Source organism: Peromyscus maniculatus, chromosome 4, assembly GCF_049852395.1.
Source record: "Peromyscus maniculatus bairdii isolate BWxNUB_F1_BW_parent chromosome 4, HU_Pman_BW_mat_3.1, whole genome shotgun sequence".
In the NCBI taxonomy this organism is placed as follows: Eukaryota; Metazoa; Chordata; class Mammalia; order Rodentia; family Cricetidae; genus Peromyscus; species Peromyscus maniculatus.
In genome coordinates this window covers 96972610-96996276 of record NC_134855.1, presented here as the reverse complement: position 1 = coordinate 96996276, position 23667 = coordinate 96972610, and the positions used below count along the sequence as shown (strand labels likewise).

Below are 23667 nucleotides of genomic sequence, written 5' to 3'. Positions count from 1 at the left end.
TCTATTTCTGCCAAGGGGGTTCACACCTGTAATCCCAGCACATGGGAAGCCGAGACCGGAGGATTATGAATTCAAGGTCAGCCTGGGCTACATAATGAGATTCTTTCCCAAAACAACAAGACTATGTTGACTTCATTTAAAATCAGTATCTATTATGAAGACAGTCTAGTAAAAATGCCAATGGCTACATAGTAAACCAAAAATGCAGGATATGGACAGTCACATGAGGAATAGTTAAACTAGTAAAAACAACAATAAACGGGGTGTGGTGGCTGATGACCGGAACCCCTGTGGTTCCAGCACTATGGAAGCTGAGGCTAGAGGCCTGCTACAAATTTAAGGGTAGGCTTGGCTACATAGTGAGTTCCAAGCAAGCCTGGGCTACAATATGAGATCCTTTTTGCAACAAATAAATAAGTAAAAGAATACCTCAATAGTTGGTGGGAACATCACATATGAGTGTTGAAGTGTGGGTGTTGCAGTTGAGAAAGTTTAATGGAATGATCATTCTTTATTTATTTCGTATGTATGTGAGTAGGTATACGCACATGAGTAGGTGTATGCACGCAAGCATGTGTGAAGGTCACAGGGCAACTTTTAGGAGTCCCAGAGGTCCAGTTCAGGTCATCGGGTATTGTGGCAAGCTTTTACGCACTGATCCATCTCACCCGGCTGGAAATGTCATTTGTGTTTGTTTTTGTCTGTCTGTTGTAACAAAGTCTCATGTATCCCAAGCTGGCCTGAGTTTGCTATGTAGCTAAAGATGACCTTGAGCTTCTCTTCTTCCTACTTCTACATCTTAAATGCTGGGTTGCAGACATGCGTCAGCAACTCTGATTTGTGCAATTCTGGGGGTGAAACCCAGGGTTTTGTGTATGCTAGGCAAGCATGCTAGCCACTGAGCTACACCACCAACCTGAAGTGCAATTTTTTTCTTTTTTTTTTTTTATACTTTTTTTCTTTTCTTTTATTCCCCCCATTTTTCGAGACAGGGTTTCTCTGTGTAGCTTTGCGCCTTTCCTGAATCTTGCTCTGTAGACCAGGCTGGCCTCAAACTCACAGAGATCCCCCTGGCTCTGCCTCCCAGTGCTGGCATTAAAGGCGTGCGCCGCCGCCGCCGCCGCCGCCGCCGCCGCCACCACCGCCTGGCATCTTTTCTCTTTTTGAGACAGAGTCTCACTAAGTAGCTATCTAAAAGTAGTTGAATGTTTAAGTAAATTATGGTCAATTCACATAACAGAAATGAGCACACACACACAGGCATAAGCACATAGAAAAACTTAAACATCCAGCCATAGATGATAACTTAACGTTGATAAAGCCCATTAAATCTGTGAAGCCACTGGAAACAATTCTGTGTCCTGTACTTACTGGCATGGAAACTCAACTATGATGTTTAAGTATATAAAAAGCACATTTGAAAAAATAAATAAAAATTTAAAAAAAGCACATTTGTCTGAACTACCTAGGGGACACTTCCATGATATTCTTTTTCAGATGTTTTCCTACCCAACCAAACCAGTCCCTGATCTGATCCTCACAGAGTTATACACTCACTCGATGCTCCTACAACCCCTTAGGTCACATTGTCACCCACCCTCTGCACCTCACAGTTACATACCAGAAACAAGGATCTATTGGTTATTTTCCCACGTGCCAGACAGTTTGCATCCATTCTAATGATAAACTTCTCCTAGGAGGCATCTGCCAGGAGAATCTGTAGGTGGATCTCTAGAATGTCAAGGCCAGCCTGGGCTACATAGTAAGTTTCAGGCCAACCAGGGCTACATAGTAAGATCTTGTTCCATAATAAATATATATAAATAAATATGTAAATAAAATCATATACCTCTGTTGGAAGGTAAATATAACTTCACAGAGAAGTCCACGGGTGAGTCAGGCGGGCAGCTCACAGTGGCACAGCTGTAGTTACAGATTCTGGGTCTAAACACAGACAGCCTAGCTGCAAGCGTCCTTGCTGACCGACAATCATTTGATAGGCCTCCTTCCATCAAGGTAGGAGCCCCCAAATGTAATCCTCTTTGAAGGCCCAGTGGCGTCAATATAGTAGTAGCATACCTAAGGGCATCCACAAAGTAGTGAGAACAATGGGGGGGGGAATATGCACTCTTTTGGGGGTGGGAGTTGTCTTTTGTTGAGACAGAGTTTCTTTAGTCTTGACTGTCCTGGATCTTGCTCTGTAGACCAGGCTGGTCTTGAACTCACAGAGATCCGCCTGCTTCTGCCTCCTGAGTCCTGGAACTAAAGGTGTGCGCCACTGCCACCCAGTGAGAAGATACACTCTTACCCTGAAAAGGTCAGGGTAATATCTCACATACTGCCGGACACAAGTTCAGCAATCTCAAAATAGAAATCTCCACAAACGTTGTCAGGGATGCTGGGCAGTAGTGGCACACGCCTTTAATCCCAGCACTCTGGAGGCAGAGCCATGCAGATCTCTGTGAGTTCGAGGGGAACCTGGTCTGCAGAGTGAGTTCCAGGACAGGCTCCAAAACTACATAGAGAAACCCTGTCTCGGGGGAAAAAAAAAAAAAAAAAAACACGAAAGTTTTCCAGGGCTCTTTTTTTTTTTTTTTTTTTTTTTTTTTTTTTTTTTTGGTTTTTCGAGACAGGGTTTCTCTGTGTAGCTTTGTGCCTTTCCTGGATCTCACTCTGTAGACCAGGCCGGCCTCGAACTCACAGAGATCCGCCTGCCTCTGCCTCTCTAGTGCTGGGATTAAAGGCGTGCGCCACCACCGCCCGGCTGTCCAGGGCTCTTAAACAGCTCCTGTTGCGGTCTTCGCCGGCCCCCAGCCCTCGTTCCCTTCGCCAGTATTTCTCTCTCACTTAGCGGCCTGCTTTCTTCGACACCAGAAGCAAACAACACCATAGCTTTCCTGCTCCAAGACTTCCAGGAAGGGGCTGCTGATGTCATACCCACAGAGCCACCAGCCCAGGAGAGGTGATGGGCCCAAGCATCACCTCCACCTCGCAGTCACATGTGTCGTGCACATGATGTGCACCTGGTGGCTTCCTCTTTTGGATCTTTCCCAAATTAACCTTTCCTCATTGTTCTCCTTAAGAAAGCAGCCACTTCCCATTTCCTTGTGATCCTTTTCTTCTCATTCCACACGCTTCAGTCAACAACTGTTGCTGACAAGTGTGTTTATCTGAGACAGGGGAAGCATTTGCTTTGGGACGTAAAGACTCGCATACATCAATTACGCTTAAGGATAAAGTTACCTTTTAAAACTGCTAATTCCAGCAGGATGCCTGGCCTGCCCAGACATGGTCTCTAAGTTCGGATTTGAGTCCCACTCCCACCAGCCATCAGCTGGGCCACCCTAACCATGTTGTCACTGGTCATCAATCTCCTTCAATGTGAAATAATAGGAATGGCATTCACCTTGTGGCTTTACCAAGGGCTGAAGCTCTCTAGCCATTGTCTGATGCCTGGCTGACTAATTATTTCCATTTAAGACTTACCACTTTCCATTGTACCCAGGGCAGAGTCACAGTCTGTCTCTCCACCTGACTCAGCTCTGAAGAATTGAGTGCCTTAGAAATGTGATCAGGCTAAATACTTAGATTCAATGGAGGCGAACTCTAGCCGCCTTATTCTCTTTTCTTGCCAAGCAATTTATAGATTGGTCCAGAAGGGCTTATATATGCTAGGCAAATTCTCTACCACCAAGCTGTGTTCCCAGAACTCTTTTTTTGTTTTGTAGGGTTTGATTTTCAGAGGCAGGTGGATCTCTGTGAGTTCAAAGCCAACGTGGTCTACACAGTGAGTGCCAGGACAATCAGAGATACATAGTGAGACCCTGTCTCAAAAACAAAACAAAGCCGGGCGGTGGTGTTGCACGCCTTTAGTCCCAGCACTCAGGAGGCAGAGCCAGGCAGATCTCTGTGAGTTCAAGGCTAGCCTGATCTACAGAGCAAGATCCAGGACAGGCACCAAAACTACACAGAAAAAAAAAAACCTGTCTTGAAAAAAGAACAACAACAAAAACCCAAAAACACAAACAACAACAACAACAACAAAAACCAAACAAAACCCAAAATAGCCAGGCATAGTGGCACACGCTTTTATTCTCCGCATTCGGGAGGCAAAAGCAGGTGAATCTCTGTTGAGTTTGAGGCCAGCCTGGTCTACAAAGCTAGTTCCATGACAACCAGGGCTACACAGAAAAACCCTATCTTGAAAAAACAAAAAAAAAATTCTTTACTTTTATTTTATGTGTATGAGTGTTTTGCCTGCTTGTATATATGTGTGTCGTGTGTTTGTGTGTGTGTGTGTATGTGTGTGGTGTGTGTGTGCGCGCGCGCATGTGTGTGTTTGTGTGTGTGTTTGCGTGTGCGTGTGCGCGTGTGTGTGTGTGTGTGTGTGTGTGGTGTGTGTGTGCGTGTGTGGTGTGTGCGTGCGTGCGCGCATGTGTGTGTTTGTGTGCGTGTGTGTGTGTGCGCGCGCACATGTGTGTGTGCGTGTGGTGTGTGTGTGTTTGTGTGTGTGTGTTTGTGTGTGTATGTGTGTGTGTGGTGCGTGTGCGTGTGTGTGTGTGTGTGTGTGCATGTGTGTGTGGTGCATGTGCGTGTGCGTGTGTGTGTTTGCGTGTGCGTGCGCGTGCATGCGTGCGTGTGCGTGTGCGTGTGCGTGTGCGTGTGCGTGTGCGTGTGTGTGTGTGTGTGTGTGTGTAGTGCCCAAGGAGCCAGCAGCGGCCCATCAGACCTCCTGGAACTGGAGTTACAGATGGTCTTGAGCCACTGTGGAGGTTGTGAGAACTGAACCCAGGTCTCTCCAAGAGCAGCGGGTGCTCTTCACCCCCAAGCCAGCTCTCCACCCCAGCTCTTATTTTCTGCTGCTCTGCAACTGTACTGAAAGCCTCAGAAAAGGCGCTTGCTCTGTTTACCCTCCCCTCAGTTATAGCTGGGGAGGCGTCACGTTGGTTTTAAATGTCAATGTGTATGGTTTAGAGTCACCTGGGAAAGCTGGCCAGTGGTGGCACATGCCTTTAATCCCAGCTCTTGGGAGGCAGAGGCAGGCGGATCTCTGTGAGTTCGAGGCCAGCCTGGTCTACAGAGTGAGATCCAGGAAAGGCACCAAAGCTACACAGAGAAACCCTGACTTGAAAAACCAAACAAAGAAAGAAAAAGAAAAAGCAAAAAAAAAAAAAAAAAAAAAAAAGAATCACCTGGGAAGAGAGGCTCAGTTAAGTAATTGTCTTCATCAGGTTGTTTATGGGAATGTCTAGAAGGTTGCCTTTCTTTCTTTCTTTCTTTCTTTCTTTCTTTCTTTCTTTCTTTCTTTCTTTCTTTCTTTCTTCTTTCTTTCTTCCTTCCTTCCTTCCTTTCTTTCTTTCTTCCTTCCTTCCTTTCTTTTCTTTTTTTTCTTTTCTTTCTTTCTTTTTTTTTTTGATATAGGGTCTCATTATGTAGGCCTCACTCTTGGCTGGCGTAGAACTCATTGTGTAGATCAGGCTGGCCTTGAAATCATAGAGATCTGCCTGGCTGTGCCTCCCGAGGGCTGAAATGAAAGGCACCTGACTAGGGAATTGTCTTGATTGTTAACTGATAAAGGGAAACCCAGCCAACTGTGGGTAGCACCATTCTCTGGGCAGAAGGCCCTGCTGGTAGAAAGCTAGACGGAGTTAGCTGGAAAGCAGGCAGGCAGCATAGCATTCACCTTCCTCTGCTCCTGACTGTAGATGTCATGTGACTGGTGCATTGACTTCCCCAAACAGTGGACAGTAACCTGTTAGGGTTGAGTCAAATCCACTCTTCCTCTCCTGAGTCGCTTTGTGCCAGTTTATTTCATCACAGCAACAGAAATGAAGCTAGTGCAGACTTCCTCTTCTCACATGCCTTCCCAATAGTCCGCCCCCCCAATAACCCGGAAGTCCTATGGCCCTTTTGGGACAAATTGGCCTCACTTGGGGACCACCGTCCCTATGCCCTCAGGATGAAGACTCATCCTTTTTGTAATAGAAATGGAAATTAGTCTGAGGGTATGGGTCATCAAGGGACAAATTGGAAGGGCAAACAACTTGCCCTACTAAAATCCATCTACGATTCCTCTTTAATTCCCCAACAGCAATACCTTTTAAAGCTGGAGAGATGGCTTGGTTGTTAACGGTGTTTGCTATTCTTGCAGAGGATCTGAGCTGTGTTCCAAGTAGCCACACATAGAGGCTCACAACTGCCTGCAACTCCAGCTCCAGGGGATTACTCCAGCTTCTATTCTATTGCTGTGGTCAGAACACCATGGCCACGGAAACTTACAAAGGAGAGCAGTTATTGGCCTTGGGGTTTCAGAGGATCAGAGTCCATGACAAGGGCACAGTGACAGGAAAACCTGAGAGCTCACTTCCTGGTCCACAAGTAGGAAGCAGCGAGAGAGCACTGGGAATGGAGTCCTTTGAAACCTCAAAGCCAACTCTAGTGACTCACCTCCTCCAACAAAGCCACACCTCCTGGTCCTTCCCAAATAGTTCCACCAATAGGGACCAAGTATTCAGACCTGGAGGCCATTCTCATTCAAACCACCACAGCAATACTCCTCTGGCCTCTGTGGATCCTTGCGCTCATGTGCACACACCCCTACAAGGTACGCCTGCATTTACATCATTAAAAATAGTAGTAAGGCAGCTGGTCCTGGTGGTGAACATCTTTAATCCCAGGACAGAGGCAGGAAGATCTCTATGAGGTCAAAGCCAGCCTGGTCTACAGAGTGAGTTCCAGGACAGCCAGGGCTACACAGAGAAAAACAAAAATGAAAAGCAACAACAACAACATAAGGCCAGCACTTGGGAGGCAGAGGCAGGTGATCTCTACGAGTTTAGGGCCATCCTGGTCTACATGGCAAGTTCCAGGCCAGTTGGAGTGACATAGTGAAACCATGTCTCCTCTCAGACATTTGAATACTTGGTCCCCAGCTGGTGGTGCTGTTTTAGAGTTGTGGCCTTGCTGGAAGAGATGTGTCACTGGGGGAAGGTTTGAGGGCGTAACCTGCACTGTTTCTAACTCTCTCTGTGTTGAATGCTTATGTGGGCTCTGGGCTTGCTACCCCATCTACATGCCTGCTGCTTTTCTCTAGGAATCTAAATGCTCAATACCTCCTAACCAGTCAACCTGAGATCAACCTCTCTATGGAGATGATTATTTCCCAGGGCAGACCTTCAGATTTTATCCCACGGGGCCCCTGGGATCCCTCTGGAGTATTCAGACAGGGATATCTTCCAGAGAAGTATTTATGTGAACTCAGATATGGCCCTGCCACTGGAGTTAGCTTACGAGGGACAGGCTGTTTTTATTTGTGTGGTTCCTGTCTTTGCCCAATGCTGTCCATTCTCCGGTGGGGTTGAAACAGCATAGCAAATGTCTTCCCTGACACACGGGCCTTTAAGGTTCAAACTTTTCCCCATCAGAAGGCTTTTCTAGCTTAGGATCCTTCCTAAAACAAGCGCTCTCTACTATGAAATGCCACCCTACACGTGATCAAACCACTGCTTCCCCAAGCTCTTCTGTGGATCCACCCATGACCGTTGGAGCTATCTGCAAGGTTCAGGTTTATACTTTCACTACACTTGAGTTCCAGTCAGGTAGTCACACTCTTTCCCAAGTCCTATAGTTTCCTTGGGCCTCCAGGTAGCCGAAACTCAACAACAGAGCTTTTATTTGTTGGCTGATATTGTCCTTCAAAACTAGAGGCCTGGGCTAGAGAGATGGCTCAGTGGTTAAGAGCAATGGCTTTGTTTTCAGAGAACATGAGTTTGTCTCCCAGCACCCACATTGCTGTTCACAACCATCTGTAACTCCAGTCCCCAGGGACCTGACACCCTCTTCTGGCCTCTCCCAGCACCAGGCCCATAGGATAGTACACAGGCACACACTGGTAAGACACCCATACACATAAAATTAAAACAAACAAAACCCTGGGACTTCTCACTGCTCAGGCAGGTTGTTATGATATATCGCGAGGGGGACCCCAGCTGGCTGGGCCAGGGTATCCCATGCATGCAGGGAAACATGGCGGGCAGATGTGGTGGTGGTGGTGGTGGTGGTGGCGGCGGCGGCGGCGGCGGCGGCGGCGGCGGCTCGTGGAGCAGTCACCCACACCCAGGCGCTGCATCCACGTGGAGAGAGTTTCTTATAATAAAGAGATGAAGAGAAAAATAGGAAAGAGGGAGACAGGAAGGAAGGGAGGGAAAGCAGAGGTGTGGACACTGTTGGGAATGGAGAGAGAGAGAGAGAGAGAGAGAGAGAGAGAGAGAGAGAGAGAGAGAGGCAGGCAGAAGAGGGTTTTTCCTTACAATGAGCTTTTAGTCAGCACACAGGTCAGCCCCAAGGGGCGGGTCAGAATACTAACAGAGGTTATTCATGAGACCTGTCACTTCTGAGTAAACAATATGGACTTGGGTGGGGGGACAAACAACTCCCAAAAGCCAAAGATAACATTATAAAGTTTTTTTTTAGGCTGGGCAGTAGTGGCCCATGCCTTTAATCCTGGCACTTGGGAAGCAGAGGCAGGCAGATCTCTAAGTTCAAGGCCAGCCTGGTCTACAGAGAGAGTTCCAGGACAACCGGGGCTACACAGAGAAAGCCTGTCTCAAAGACAAAACAAAAAAGAAAAGGTTTTTTTAATGGATAATACCATGGCTCAAGGTTCTTGGCAAGGTCGGATCCTAGAAGAAAGAATGCACTGGATCTGGCCCTTTCTATCACCTACAATGTATTATTGATCTTGAGTTGTATTTGCTTGTTTATCTTACAATGGATCTTATTTGTGTATTCTCCGTTGGAACCCATATGTCATCCATACAACCTGAGACGGATCTTTTACCTAACTGCTACCGCGGGCCATTGGCAGGTCTCCTAATGGGGATCCTAATTGCTGTCAATGTTCAATACCCCTCCTCAGTGTGAAGTAGCCTGATTGATCTTTGCTCTAGCCCCTCCCACAGTCACTTAGGGTCACCCGTGGAGACAGGAAAATGTGAGTCAGGCGGTTAGGGCCGGGCACCCACCACCTGAACCCACTGACACTATCCCAGATGCTCCATGGATCCAAGCCCCTCTGCCTGCAGGTGCTTCGTGAGTCAAAGACAATCCGTGGGATGACAGTTCCATAACTCTACTATTTCATGGTGGCTGTAATGCCAGGAAAGAAATAGGGCATCTCGTGCGGGAGCAGAAGATAGGCCATTATTTGCTCTTGTCTTCTTGGTTCTGGAACTGTTTAAAAGCACATAGCCCTTGACACTTGAGCAGGGTCCTCTCTTGAAACCCCTCAGGATTCTCTCTGTCTTGGTCCCTCTGTCTCTCTCTCTTTCTCTCTCATTGTTGTTGATAGTGTTTGAGACAGGATCTCTGTAGCCCAGGCTGTCCTGGAATTGCTATGTAGACCACCCTGGCCTAGAACTCAGCCCCACTCTTTGTTCCAATTGCTGGGGTTAAAGATGCCCTAGTGGCCAGCTTTTCTTCCTCTATGATTAGTGGTGTTGGTCCAAGCGTTCAGCTCTGGAGTTCCCAGGTTTCATTTCTTGTCCTTTGGAGGACACAGTCCTGGAGTCACAGCAGCTTGTAACTGCAACCACTGTAGCTCACGGTTACAAGTGACTTCAGCTGAGTTTACCCCTTTCTCCTGACCCCAAGACAAGATCATCCTTGGCTACTGAAGGAGTTCAAGGCCTGCCTAATCTAAATCCCTGCCTCAAAAAACAAAACAAACAAGCCAGGCGGCGGCGGCGGCGGCGGCGGCGGTGGTGGTGGTGGTGGTGGTGGTGGTGGTGGTGCATGCACGCCTTTAAGCCTAGCACTCGGGAGGCAGAGGCAGGTGGATCTCTGAGTTCGAGGCCAGCCTGGTCTACAGAGTGAGTTCCAAGACAGTAAAGACTAAACAGAGAAATTCTGTCTTGAACCGCCACCCCCCCCCCAAAAAAAACAAAACCCAACAACAACCAAAAACCAAACAAACCAAAAACCAAGCAAACCTTACTGGTTAGCCTCTCCAGATGGATCAGTCCCTTCAGATAAGCAACTATGCTTTGCCATCAATGTCTGGCCTATGATAATACAGGGGTTCAATGAGTGTTGAAGAAATGGACGTCCCAGATCACTTGGCAATGAGGAATGGCTTTGGAAGAGAGTTTAGTTTTAGTCGCTAGCTCTAACTGCTCTCTTCCATTCAGGTCAGAATGAGCGCCTGCAGGAGGTGGCTGGAGGAGGGTGGGGTTGTGTCGGAGTTGGCTTTAGCGGGTGAAGGGGCCTTGCTCCTCTGAACACCAGGACAATATGTGGAGGAAAACATCACACTGGTCTCCTTCCAGTCACTCTCTCAGCTTAGCGGTACAGAACCAGGACCCTCTGCTGAGCAGAGGAGCAAAGTGATTTAAGATTCCTGCACTGGTCCCCAGCTTAGTCCCTCCAGCGGGACCGCAGCCTGGGCGGCCGCGCAGCGCCCTCTGGTGTCCGGTGGCCGCCCTGCCATCCCGCCGTGCCGCCCGCTGGAGACTCCCGCGGGCCGCGGCTACCGCCCGGCGCGGGTTCCCGGGCGGGGGGCGGCGGATCCGGAGGAGGCAGGAGGCGGGACCCAGTGGGAGTGTCTCCGAGAAACTCGCGGCCTTCGGCGGCTTCCCGGCCCGGGAAGTGAGCCCGGGTCGGTGACCACAAACAGGAAGTCGGGCTGTAACAAAGAGCAGAGGGCGGGGAGCCGCAGAGCTCCCGGGCGCCCGGCCGTGGCGGCAGGTGGAGGGCTGACCCGGGCGGGCGGGCGCACCTGACTCTTTCTCTGCCCAGTCCGACCCGACCGGGGACACCCTGGGGCGAGAGGGGCAGTGGGCGCGGCCCCCCCTGGGGAAAGGCCACTGGGACCTCCCGGGAGCATCCCTTCCCTGGGAAGGGACAGTCACAGTTCCCTGAGTGAATCACTTCCATCTCCTTCCCGGAATGCGGCAGGTCACACGGGGCGGAGGGCTGGGCCCGCAGATGGTGCGGACCCACGGGGAGACAAGACAGACAGGCCGAGGAGGGAGCTAAGGGAGGGCGCTGTAGCCCCCCCACCCCCCCGGCATGGGTGTAACACAGTACATGTTGGTTGAGTCCTGTGGCCTCCACTAGCCTGAGCGGAACCCTTGTACCCTCATCTGCCCCTGGACGGGATCCACTGTGGCCTTGCCTGAGCCCGCCAATAAAAGCACCGCTGCCTTCTTCGCGGCCCCTCCCAACCCAGAGCACAAGGATCTCCAGGTGGTCACCAGCCAACAAGCGCTGGAAAAGCAGCTGTCCTCGGGGCCGAAGGTCACCGGGAGGTCAGACCAATTCTTTAGACAGGACAGTAACTCCAGGCTGCTGAGGAACTTCTAAACTGAATTCGCTTTAAAAATACACAAACAAGGATGAGCATTTGCTAGGCTACTGAGAGCCCTTGACTGCGGGTGTAGAGCTATAATCTAGTCTTGTCTGAATGCCAAGTCTCCTGGACACTTGAGTGATCAAGAGAGCCTTACCTCTGGGGAGGGGGCTGGTCCCTCAAGGAGAGACCTTCAGGAAATCCTAGGAGAGAAGGATTATAATTTGTTTACACTCCAAGTGAGAACTGGAACCCACTTCTGAGTTGCGAGGGGGAGGGCCTCGCGTGGGCTGCAGGTTGGAGCACCCATAAGCATAGGGCACCAAGTCCTTGCATGGGCTCCCACTTGTGCCGGGAAGCGGGGGGTGACCTGTCGGGTGCTCTCAGCTCCCTGACTAGGGTAACAGAGGTGGTTAATGGGTTGAGCCAGCAGCCAGGACCCCTCCAGGGCTCTTCTCTGACCATCTGGCAATGTAGCCCAGCCTGATGGTGTGGACGTGCAGACTTGCGGGTGTCCTACCTGTCCCCCACATGGGAGCCTCGTCATCTCGCCTTCTGTCCCAGCCCAGTTTCCCCCGCCCCCAAGAGCCTAGGAGCCGCTTTCCTGTTTCATTTTGGGCAGGAAGAGTGAGGTCGTGTTGTTCTTCCCTCGGCTGTGGGCTCAGGCTGTGGGAACGGTTCCCTGAATGTTTTCCTGTTTGATACCCCGTGTGTGCACTGGAGCCAACAGAGAATGATGACCAAGCCGTGGAGCATGTGCGTGCTCCTGGCACTCAAATAAGCACCCAGATCCTGGGTCGCCATGCCGGAGCTGGGGGTGGGGCCAAGTTTGCCTCCTGCAATTGCCTTCCATTAGGAAGGGCGTCTGTTGGGTCTGTTTTGCTTTACTGTGAACAGGCTGAGGGCTGGGGGCATCTCAGCAGCTTTTCCCTCGCTTGGGGTGGTTGTTTTAGTTTTGGTTTTTCATGAGTTGTGAGTTGCTCACCATGGGGTATGTTTGTGGCTGCAGAGAGAGGATTGGCACCCTAGGGACTATCCTGAGCCTTAGAGGAAGCTGGGCATGGAGTAGATTGGAAACCCCCTGATTAGCATCTCAGCCTGGGCAAAGCCGACTCAGGAAAGCTGATTCTCCCAGTCCCTGTGGCCTCATCCATCCTTCCAGCTCTGTCCAGCTTCGAGAGAGACAAACCCAGGGCAAATCCTCTGCACATGCCCATTCCAGATCAACTCCTCACGAGTACCGAGGAAAGAGCAGTCGCTGGGATAGGAGGAAGTACTCAGAGGAGACTTAACTCATTATCTAATAAGAGAGCCTTTTGAATAAGTCACGAGAGACTCCTCCGCAACAGGAGCAAATCAAGGCCCCCACGCTTCTTCTCAGGCTTGGGGAAAGGGGAGAGAGATTCCAGTCAGGGAAAATATAGCCCCATGGAATGCTGGGAGAATAAAGTGGGGTAGGGGTACCCAGTCTCAAAGTCCCCAGGCATGGAAGGTTAGCCTAGGCTGGGGATAAGGAGGATGAGGCTAGGATCCCCAAAAGAACGGACTGAGACACAGGCCTTCCACACAGCATACCAAACCCAGGCATGCACAGGCCCTGGGGGTCCCAGGAGGGCATTCAACAGCAAGAAGAGAAGAGGCTTCCGACCATTCGGGGTAGGAAAGCAGGGAGAAGATTCCCACTCTACCATTACAAAGACAGGACCCAGAAGTAATAGTTTCCTGTACACATCTGTTCCATATTATAAATACACATTATATACAAAATAATGTTATAAAATGTAGAAAGGTCAGTGCTTCTGATTCTTAAATTATCAAAATACTAGATTCCAAAATAAACTACAAAAAAAAAACAACACCTCATATTATTGATTTCTGAAGATCGGCTTCAAGGGTGGTCTGGGGCAGGAGTGGGCTCTGATGGAGCCCAGGCTCAAGGGCACAGAAATGGGCATGGGGGAGGAAAGGGCCTAGGCCACAGCAGCACCCGCTGTCTCCCTCAACAGCCCCGAGCTCCCCAGGTAGGCCTAACACCCTAGCTGGCAAAGGGGGCAGGCCCCAAGCCTGTCTGTCCACACCAGGCAGAGGCACCAGGCCCCCAGAGGGTCTAGGCCAGTGGCACCCCACATGCTGTGGTTGGAGGCAGGAACCCCTTGTCTCACCTCACGCCCTGGGTAGCTCCTGCCAAAAGCCAAACTCCACCGTTTCCCTGCCTACGGGAGGCCCGTCCCTTGCCAGCCTCCTTCTCCTCTCCCATTTGGGCCCAGCAGTCATGATGGAACCTGGGCAAAGGCACTTTGGAAACACAGATGCCCACGGAAGCCACAGCAGCTCCGAGACCAACTGGGCCCCTGCTTCTCTTCGAAGAACAGTCAAGAGCCCCGTGATGGCCACGGCCGGCCGAGCGAGTCCAAGTGGCACCTTGGACATCAGCTCAACGGATGTTCCCCTGGCTCCTCGGCTCTGCTCCCTTGTTGGTAGGGCTGCCCATCTGAGGCCAGGCAGACGCCTGCAGGCCTGCAGGGTGGTGCAACTCTTGGCAGGTTCACAGTCTGTCCAGTCCATGCCGTTCCCTTCTCCTCCTCAGAGCAGCACTGTGCATACGAAAGACGTCCCATCCAGGATGCAATGTAAACAATGCAGAAGGGAGGCCCAGCTGCTGGGCCGAAGCTGGGGTCTGGGTAGGCTCGTGCCTTATACCTGGGGAGCACAATACAAGATGGGAAAACGGTTAGCTTGGGGATAGGCCCTGTCTCTGGGGATGCTCTGGGCCAATTTGGGAGAAGTCACCGGGGGAGGGGCAGTCCCCTCAGTCTTCTGCCCTAAGATATACAAGTGTCTGGGGGTTTGCACTAACGTGGGGGTACAATGGAGGAAGCCAGTGGCAAGGAGCGGGCAGACATAGGCAACCGGCTTCACCCAAAGGCAGCTGGGTAATAGTTCCTGAAAGGTAGCTGGCACCATGGCTGTCCTTCCTAGCCCTACCCGAGGTTCCCCTGGCTCCTTAACTTTGTCCCTTTCACTGGCGCAGCTGCCGAGTCAGGCATGCCACCTGGTTCCTGTTTCACACCCTCTGTGGTAATGAGACCAGCAGGGGACCCAAGGGCCACCACACACCAAGGAAGAGGTCTCCAACCCACCCCTTCAGGAGGCTGCTAGTGAGCAGGACATTTTTCCATCCACACAAGGCAGGAGGGGACATGCTGACGGGGAAGGCCAGCTTACCTCCGTGGCAATGACACATTCGTTCCTCTCTTCTGATATCAAACACACTGACTGGTACATGGAGTCCCTGGGGGAGCATATCGCTGATATTCGACACTCTGGCTTTTCACTGAAGGAACACAAGACAGGCGGGTAAGAATGAGGGAGTGGGCGGGGGAGGGGGGGAGCCTGGAGGTACAACAAGGAGCTGATCTAGATCCCCGAGAGTTAAAGGTTGCCTACTACAGTGGTCCAGAATGGTGCAGGCTGGGGATGCTCAAATGCTGGCCCCCAAGAGAGCCACGGGACTCAACCAAACCAAAAAGGTCACAGGCCTAGAAAAAGCCAGTATTGCCACTAGAGACAAGCCGTACTGTGGAAAGATGGAAGTCACAAGAGATACGCACGCAGTGGACAGTTGGTGTCTGGGAGTGAAGAACAGGTGAGCGGGCGAGAGGGACTTCCCTAGTTAGAGACCCTTAGAAGAAGCCGGGGTGGGGTGGTGGGGGCACATGCCTTTATCCCAGCACTTGGGAGGCAGAGGCAGGCGGATCTCTGTGAGTTCGAGGCCAGCCTGGGCTACAGAGTGAGTTCCAGGACAGGTGCAAAGCTACACAGAGAAATTCTATCTCAAAAAACCAAACCAAACAAACCAAAAAACCCTAGAGGAATTCTTAAAAAATTATTAAATTGTTACACTTGTGTGTGTGTGTGTGTGTGTGTGTGTACACACGCATGTGAAAGTGTGCTGCTACCGCACCAGTGTGGAAGTCAGAGGACAACTAGCCGAAGCTCTTCTCTCCTTCTAACATGTGGAGCCTGGGGGTCAAACTCGGGTCACCAGTCTTGGCAGCAGGTGCCTCTACCCTCTGAGCCCATTCATTTTGTTTCCCAGAATGAGCTGCTCTGTTGCCCAGGTTGGCATCAAACTTGCCATCCTCCTGTCTCAGCCTAAGTTAGGGCTACAAGCGTGTGCCACTGTGCCTGGCTCCCTACAGAGAGGCAAGTGGAGAATCTTGCTGTCAGTCCCACAACCCTACTTGTTTAAAAGCAGCCAGGGCCTGATGCCAGTCTCCCACTCAGCCCGGGAGACCCAGTCAAACTGTGGAAGGGTCCACAGCCAAGCCCCGGGCTTCCAAGGACGGCTCACCTGTGTAACCGAAGTGGCACCTTCTCTCCTAAGCTCTTGTCACTGTGAAGATACTTCCCAGGCATGGTCCCCCGGCCCAGGGGCCCTGGAGCCAGATTGTAGTCCAATGTGTGGTTCTGCAGTTTGCCACAGTTGGACTTGTCCAGGCCACAGTCCACTTCCAGCTCCTTCTTCTGGTTCGTGTTCTTGAGCTGGGCAGCAGGGATTAGATTGTCCTTCTGGAAGTCTGACAAGTTGTTCATGGCCTCCCTGCTGCCATCGTCGGGCCGCCGAAGCCGCAGCTGGCGCACGGCTACCGCCACCATGCCCAGCAACACCAGCAGTACCACCAGCCCCACACCCAGCGAGACGGCGACCCAGGGGAAGCTGGGTGGCAAGCCCACGGGAAACTCGCAGCGGCTGCCCACAAAGCCGTAAGGACAGTTGCAGACGAACTTGTCTGAGGAGAGGCCAGCGTAGCAGGTGGCCCCGTTGAAGCAGGGCCCTGAGGCACAAGCATCCTTGGCTAGCCGCACCTCACAGCGCCTGCCAGAAAAGCCAGCAGGGCAGGTGCACACTGGCCCATTCTCCAGATCGTGGCAAGTGCCCCCATGGGCACAGGGGCTTCGGGCACAGTCACTGATGTGGAGTTCACAGTGGGTGCCTGTGAATCCAGGTCGGCAGCGGCAGGTACGGCTCGGACCTCTGTTTAGGCACTGGCCCCCTGTAAGGACACAGGACCCAGGTCAGCAAGAGGCTGCAAATTCACAGGTGAAGGGCATGGGGCCTAATCTGTGGGCTTAAGCCTTCTGCCTCCGTGTGTTCGGACTGCATGGACAGAAGCCTTCTACAAAGAGACTTGTACAAAGTCTCCGCTGACCCTGGTTCTCCGTGCCTCGGTGGACTACTGTATAAGTTTCTGGCAACTTACAGAATTTTAGGGTAAGACAGATATGCTTGGCTTGCTCTCTCTAGCAGAGGATCTGATGCCTGTGGCTTTACCTGACTGACCCTTAGCCTCAGTTTCTTCCGCTGTTAAACTTCCCAGGTAGCTCTGAGGATCAGGCAGGGAAGACATAGAGGCCAGTACAGACTACATACAGGAAGCGCTCAGGTAGGCGCAATCATCATTTACTCTTCACAATCTCACCAAAGACACTTCGTTACATCTTTCTGTTCAGGGATGATAAAACTGCGGCTTGAGGGATGAGAGTGTGAACAGGTTATATTGCCACCCCCAGGCCCTCAACAGCTCCCAAATGGCTGCCTGCCTGTCTTACAGACAGTCGCCTGTCAACCAAGTGCATGGAGATTACCAACGTGTTTTGTGTCTCAAAAAGTGCTGATATTCTACACACTTTGTGCCACGCTCATTTTAGATGAGTGTGGGGAAAGATGGGGCGCTGAGGTACAGAGCTCTAACCATCACTGGCCCTTGAGAAGGGACGGGAAGCCTCCAACATCTTTCTTTCTTTTTATGGTTTTTCAAGACAGGGTTTCTCTCTGTAGCTTTGGAGCCTGTCCTGGAACTCACTCTGTAGACCAGGCTGGCCTCACAGAGATCCGCCTGCCTCTGCCTCCCGAGTGCTGGGATTAAAGGCGTGCACCACTGCCACCTGGCCTACATCCTTCTTTCTAATTCAAGGCTTCCTAAGGAGGACCACTTGACTATCCTAGTTAGATCAGGGCTCACCCATGGGAATAAGAATGGAAGTCATACAGGATGGGGTACTACCCCTCACCTAAGGCCTGCTGCTGACCTGTTTCTCTTCCAAAGAGCCACCCCCAATTACGCAAGCTCTTCACCCTCCAAAGCAAAGGAGAGTCCATTTCACTCAGCCTGCCCAGAGTTGCAGACAGGTCTCTCTCTTCTCTTGACTCTCTCGCAGGCTCTCTGGCCCCAGGCCAGTTCAGCAGGTTGGTAAAGTGACAGAAGGGACTTACCATTGGCACATGGGTTGTTGGTGCACCTGTCAACTTTCTTCTCACAGTTGGAGCCAGTGAAATTAGGGGGGCATTCACAGGCATAGCTGGCCCCCTGGTTGCGCTCCCGGCAGGAGCCCCCGTTGAAGCAGGGTGAGTCGGCACAGGTCAGGGTGCTGTGTTCACAGTGCTGCCCATAGTATCCTGGGGGACACAGGCAGTGGTAGCCGTCCTCCTGGTCCTGGAGAGAGACCATTAACAGGCCACAGTTAGACCCTGGGGATGGGGCAAGGATAGATGAGGTTGGCAGTTAGCCTCTGCTCACCCATAGTGCCTATCCACGGATGCCTATCCAAAGACTACCTGGACGCCACCTGGTTAGACCTCTGCCTCCCTGAGCGGGCTTGAGTCTCACCTTACAGCTGCCGCCATTTCGACAGGGATTGCTATCACACTTGCTGAGCTCCAGCTCACAGTCCACACCAGTGTAGCCTGGGCGACAGGTGCAGGTGTAGCTCCGATGGCCGCTGTTGGAACACGTCGCTCCATTCTTGCATGGGGAGTGGTGAGTGCAGTAATTGAGATCTGTGGAGACAGGAAGCCACCAGCTGAGTGGGACCAGAAACTCTCCCACCTACATGCAAAGTCAGCCCAGACTTGACCCAAAGAAGCGTCAACGTCTTCCAGGCCCAGGCATCCCCCTTCCTCTGCCAGGGAAATCATGAGTGTCAAAGTACCTTAAACCACACTGAAACTGTACAAATAGAGGAGAGTTGGGAACAGAGCACAATTGGTCAATGTCCCGCTGTGTAAGCTCACACACACGGCCAGCCACAGCGGGATGAAGAGGAGAAGGTGAAGTTAAGGCCCCTCGTCAATGAGGAAGCCATGAAAGGCTTCATGGAAGAGCTGCATGCCTAAAGGACCCAGAAGAAGGAGTAAAATTTCAACACATGGGAAGGGTAGCAGGAAGATGAGAGCCACCACAGTTAGGACCAGGCATTTTCTAAAGGAGGTGTTCAAAGTGTATTTTGGGCCGGGCGGTGGTGGCACACGCCTTTAATCCCAGTACTCGGGAGGTAGAGCAAGGTGGATCTCTGAGTTCGAGGTCAGCCTGGTCTACAGAGTGAGTTCCAGGACAGCAAGGACTAAACAGAGAAACCCTGTCTTGAAAAAAAAAAAGTGTATTTTGAATGATAGCTATTTATTTTCTTTCTGGAGAAGAACAAGGCGAGAGAGCCAGACAAAGCAAACAGAGGGCCTATAAGGGTTGTGTTTGCATATAATGAGTATACGACTGTATCGCCTGGGAGCAAATATGGATGGCAGAAAGGGAGAGCAAGGGACCAGGTGTGTGTGTGTATGTGTGTGTGTGTGTGTGTGTGTGTGTGTGTGTGTGTGTGTGTGTGTGTTGGGGACAGGAAAATGGGGGACGTTCTGTGTGTCAGAGAGAGAGAGAGAGAGAGCATACAAGGACTAAATTCCATGCTGGCAACAAGTCAGGGCCTAGGCAAGCTTTTCCCAGCATGGCAACCCCCTCCCCATTCTTGCCAGGCCTGTGCAGTGTCTCCATGACAGCAGGCCCAGTGCTTGACCCTGAGGAGGAGAGGATGCAGCTGGTGCAGGGATGTGGAAGAATAGGCTCACAGACTCCTGTGTAGGCAGAGGCGTAACGACCGTCAAATGCCAGGTAGCCCGGGCAGCTGCCTGGCAAGTGTCACTGGCGAAAGGCAGGTGGCTGTGCCCACACTGAAAAAGGCAGTTAGCTATTCCCTCCACCCAGAGGCCCAGGTTGGCCCCAGCCCAGGGCGGCCAGTGGGCACACCCCACCAGACAGCTGTTTGGGGAGAGCCACTCAAACAGCCTTGGAAGGTGAGCAAACACTCAGAGGGTTAATCGGTAACTAAAGGCAGAAAGAGGAACAGAGCTCGGCCTCCCTTTCTCTTTGGTCTTGCTAGAATTTATGAGCATGAGCTCCAGGCTGCCAAGCTGTTACCCCTTGGGCCTCTTTCAGTCACCTTGGCTCTTCTGTACCTGGGGGAGAATGTCCTACCATCCCATTCTAGGTCAGTTGAAAAGAGACTTTTAAAAGCACCAAGACTGAGCTGGGCTCAGCTCTCTCATAGGTAGAGGGCTGCCTAGTATGTCTGATACCCTGAGGCCCATCCCCTACACCACACACACGTCCTAAGATCCATGAACAGTAATAGGGAAGCCAGTCAGTGATCACCAAGAAAGAGGGTCCAGTCACCATCTCAAGTTTCCACCCCATCTCTCCTTCCCTCACTCACCTTGGTCACAGAACAGACCTCCCCAGCCCTCGTCACAGGTACACTGCCAGGGGATGCTGCAGGTGCCGTGGCGACAGCCATTGTGGGGGATACATTCATTGCACAGGCGGCCCTGCCAACCTGGACGGCAGCTGCAGGACAAGAAGCCGGGGCGTAAGGTGGGAGGCCTAGTGACGAGGAAGAGTCCCCCTTGGCCCGCCCGCTTCCTGTCCCCAACTTACAGGCACTCTGCTGGCTTGCTGCAGTAGCCGTTCTGTTCATGACAGCCAGAAAGACAGATAGCTAGGGAAAGGAAACAGAGCTGGATGAGGTTAGGGTACCAAAGCTTCAATCTCCCCTCCTGCTCTCCAGAGCTCACTTCCTACTATTGGAATTGGATGCAATTGGCCTCCAAGAGGAGCCATGGTTATCTGAATGGGAACCAGGGACAAAGGGGTGGGAGAGAACCATGCTGGATGGAATGAAGAATAGGGGTCCACGTGGCCTTATGCCCCCTGAGGAGGAGCTCTGAGTCCTAGGTTACAGCATCCCCAGGTGGTCCTGAGACCCAGGCAGCACAGACCCACTTTCATGGGGGGGGGGGGACATCCCTTCCCTTCCTTTCCAGTGGGGGCCTGGCTGCTTACGCTGATCACAGTATTTCCCCGTCCAACCCGGCAGGCAGGACAGGCTGCCGTCTGGCTGGCACACGTAGTGTCCGAAGAGGTCATTGCGCTTCTTGCACAGGCGGGAACAGTTGTCTCCATAGTAGTTGTCACTGCAGATGACGCGGTAGGAGTAACGCAGTCTCGTGGGGAGGGTGCTGTTTTGCTCATCTGACAGCCAGTTCTGACCCACAGCAAGGGAGCCTTGGATGGTGATCTCACCGATGAGTGCATCGGCTGGTAACGCCTCTGCAAAGAGAGGATCTGGTCAGAGAAAGACAGGCAGCCCGACACAGAGAGCCAGAGACTGCTGCTGCCCACTGTCTCCTTCACTGTGACTACGGCGGCGGGTCAGTTAACAACCAGACTAGTTATCCCGATAACCCCACCTGCCAGTAAGCACAGGGCAGAGGGTCCCAGAGTCTTGCTACTTAGCTTCCCTGGGTGTGTGCATGTGCAGGGGGCTTGATAGCATTCAGAAAGGGTACAATAGACGGATGTTAAGATATCCCAGGGTTGTGGAGGCAGATATGGAGGGGAAAGAGGAAAAGAGGTCAAAATGGAAAAAAAAAATTAAAAGGGGGAAGCTCTCTGATTCGAGATTCGGGAGCAAGGAGTTCTTTGGTGCGTTTTCAGGGGTTCTGCTCCAAAGGTAGGTAATGTTTTTTTCTTTTTTCCTTTTCAAAGTGAGAATTGTTGTGCTGGTGAAATATCCTTTTCCTCTGTGTCAGAACAACATCCCAAAGCCATTATTCCCTTTCCAAAGGAGCGGAATTCGCAAAAGGTGTAAAATACAGGAAGGGGCCCGTCAGCGGCGCTGGCAGCCTCGGCCTTTCTCACCGCCGTGCTCCCCGCGTTCCCACGCCAAAAATAACCCGCAGGAAACGCAATTGTGCTCTGAGTCCAGGCAGCAAGCGGAATCCGAGCGTCCAGCGCGGGGCGCAGCTCCGGCCAAGCTAAGCGTCCTGGCCCCCACCCCCAAGCCCGCGTTTCCCCCGCCTCTAACAGGTTAACTCTTTCGGCGCCGTGTGATGTCGCCCCCCTGTGGCTGAGGAGTGAGATACTCACCTGGCCGCAGGTCGTCTCCCGGCGCGTGCCAAGCTTGGATGTTGAGTGAGAAGGTACCCTGGGAAGCAAAAGGGGGTGGGGGTGGGGGGGAGGAGAGATAGCGATATGAGCAGGGCAGGAAAGGAGGGGGTGCCTCGCAGCAGCCTGTTTAATTAATCTAATTGCAGGATACAGTTACCGAGCTCGGGTCAACATAACTAGTGTTCGAGCGGCACCGCGCGCGAGCTGAGAAGGCAGGGGAGGGAGGGAGGGATGTGGGATGCGAGAGTGTAAGTGAGAACTGGGAGTGGGCGGGTGGTGCAGCGTGGGGGTATTGGGAATGAAACTCGTATCCCAAGAACTAACTGGGTGGAAGAAAGACTAGTGAAAGCCCTCTCCGGGATGGTCTTATGAGAGAATGGAGGTGTGTGTGTGTGGAGGGGGAGCAGGAGAGAAAGAGCCCCCGGGGCTCTCCTGGGGGTGCCCTTTGGAGAGAGGTTCTGGTTTCTGGGCGCTCCTTTTTTTTTTTTCCTTCGGTGGTCTCCCAGGTTGTGCTTACCGGCCAGGTGAAATTGAAGGGCAGTTGAAGAGGATTGCGACGACCGCCGCTATTCTCGTCGCTGACGACGAAAGAGTTGGTGCCCAATACCGGTGTGGAGACGCTGCCGAAGGTGCAGGGTCCCGGCGAGAAGGTCGCCTGGAAGTGCTTAAGGCAGATGCGGAAGAAAGTCCGGCAGCCGGGCTCGCAGGGCCGCCCATTGGCCAGCACACCGCGCTCGTTGGCGAACTCCTGCAGCCGCAGCTGGAAGATGCCGGAGGCGGCAGCGCGCTGCTGCACGGGGACCGAGAGAAGGAGGGAGGAGAGCGGTCAGGTTCAGCTGGCGCCGGGGCGCAAGCCCGGAGCGCCGCGGGAAGGGGCGGAGAGGGCGCGGGACGTTACCTGCGGCCACAGGACCGCCAGCAGCAGCAGCGCCCAGTGAAAGGCGCTCCGGGATGCAGGCGTCATTCCTTGGGCTGTCCTCTCCCCTCGGGGGCTCTGACTTGGCTTCTTCGGGATGTCGCTCTCCAGCACGTCCGTCTGCCAGCCGAGTTCCTGAAAAGCTGATTCCTCTCGGGACTCTGCTCCCTGGTCGCCTTCTCGAAAACTCGGCGGCGGCTCGATGCTTCCGTAGGTATTCCAGGTGAAGGCGACTGGGCGGTGGTCGCTCTAAGTCCTGTGTCCTGGAGCTAATCCTAGGGCCTCCAGCGGACTAGTGCCGGGGTACACTGCACCCAAGCGGCTTTGGCTGAGGCTCTCGGCCTCGGGTTCCTGGCCGGCGAGCAGCGCCGCTACTGAAACCTGCTGGCTCCGGAGCCTTTCTTATATATATTGGCTCCTCTTCGCAGCCTGTCACTCAGACAGACTCATGGTCACTCTCCCCTCCCCTCTAGGCCTCTAGTGGCTACAGTCCCAACACCCACCGGAGGGGGCCTCCGCCCCCGCCGCTCCCCCTGTCAACTAGCCAGTAGGGCGCAGGTCCCCGCCCCTCTTCCAACCTCTGGGCTCCCCGCTCTGCGCGTGCCCAGGGAGCAGCCCTCAGAGATCGGCTGGTTAAAGGCTGAGACCCTCGCCACCAGAGGCTAGGAGGGTAGCCCAGTGATGCAGCGGGAGGTGAGGTGGTTCCCGGATAGTCCCGGGGTGGAAACGCTAAGGGGTCGCCGTAGGCGGTGGATCTGCTCCAGGCATTAGCTTCCTATAGTCCTCCAGCAGGTGGGAAGAACTTAAACCGAGAAAGCGAAAACCAGCGCCAGGGGACTTGGATCTCCCTCTTCTTCCCAGACTGTAGGTAGCTCGTGCCTGGCTGGCCTCCAGCCTAAGAGCACCCACCCACCACGCGTCCCCAGCACCGCGGGGAAGCCGTCGGACGCGTTAACCTTTCCGTGGCCATTCCAGGCAAGGCAAAGGGCCAAGCGTCTAAGACTCTGGTCTTCTCGGCACCTGGTAGGCGTGTCACTCCCCAGCCGCGGGGCGTGCCCAGCGCGTGCCTTCTCTCTTCTGTTCTCCACCCCCATTACCTCCTGGCTCGTGCTAGCGCCAGGACT

The 23667-nt window shown here is 52.7% G+C and overlaps 1 protein-coding gene across 1 annotated transcript; it reads right to left on the bottom strand.

Annotated features, from left to right (window-relative positions):
* Positions 1–13183: 13183 nt before the first annotated feature.
* Dll4 (delta like canonical Notch ligand 4) lies at positions 13184–23004 on the bottom strand. The gene is made up of 11 exons (XM_006979201.4): positions 22526–23004; positions 22145–22417; positions 21607–21664; positions 20521–20787; positions 20116–20176; positions 19895–20025; positions 18019–18188; positions 17625–17844; positions 15702–16404; positions 14573–14681; positions 13184–14047 (listed from the first exon to the last, which is right to left on the bottom strand). Exons 1-11 carry the CDS (start codon positions 22589–22591, stop codon positions 14042–14044), a joined length of 2064 nt encoding a protein of 687 aa, XP_006979263.1. The 5' UTR covers positions 22592–23004; the 3' UTR covers positions 13184–14041.
* Between the last annotated feature and the right edge of the window lie 663 nt (positions 23005–23667).

What these genes read in the sequence shown, in the direction of transcription:
- Dll4 (XM_006979201.4), bottom strand. Translation starts at nt 22,591, where the DNA reads ATGACGCCTGCATCCCGGAGCGCCTTTCACTGGGCGCTGCTGCTGCTG. An exon ending in GGGGAAATACTGTGATCAGC is followed by an intron (nt 20,177 to 20,520) that starts GTAAGCAGCCAG and finishes TCCTTTCCCTAG; the next exon opens with CTATCTGTCTTTCTGGCTGT. An exon ending in GTGCCACTTCGGTTACACAG is followed by an intron (nt 14,682 to 15,701) that starts GTGAGCCGTCCT and finishes GTGTTCCTTCAG; the next exon opens with TGAAAAGCCAGAGTGTCGAA.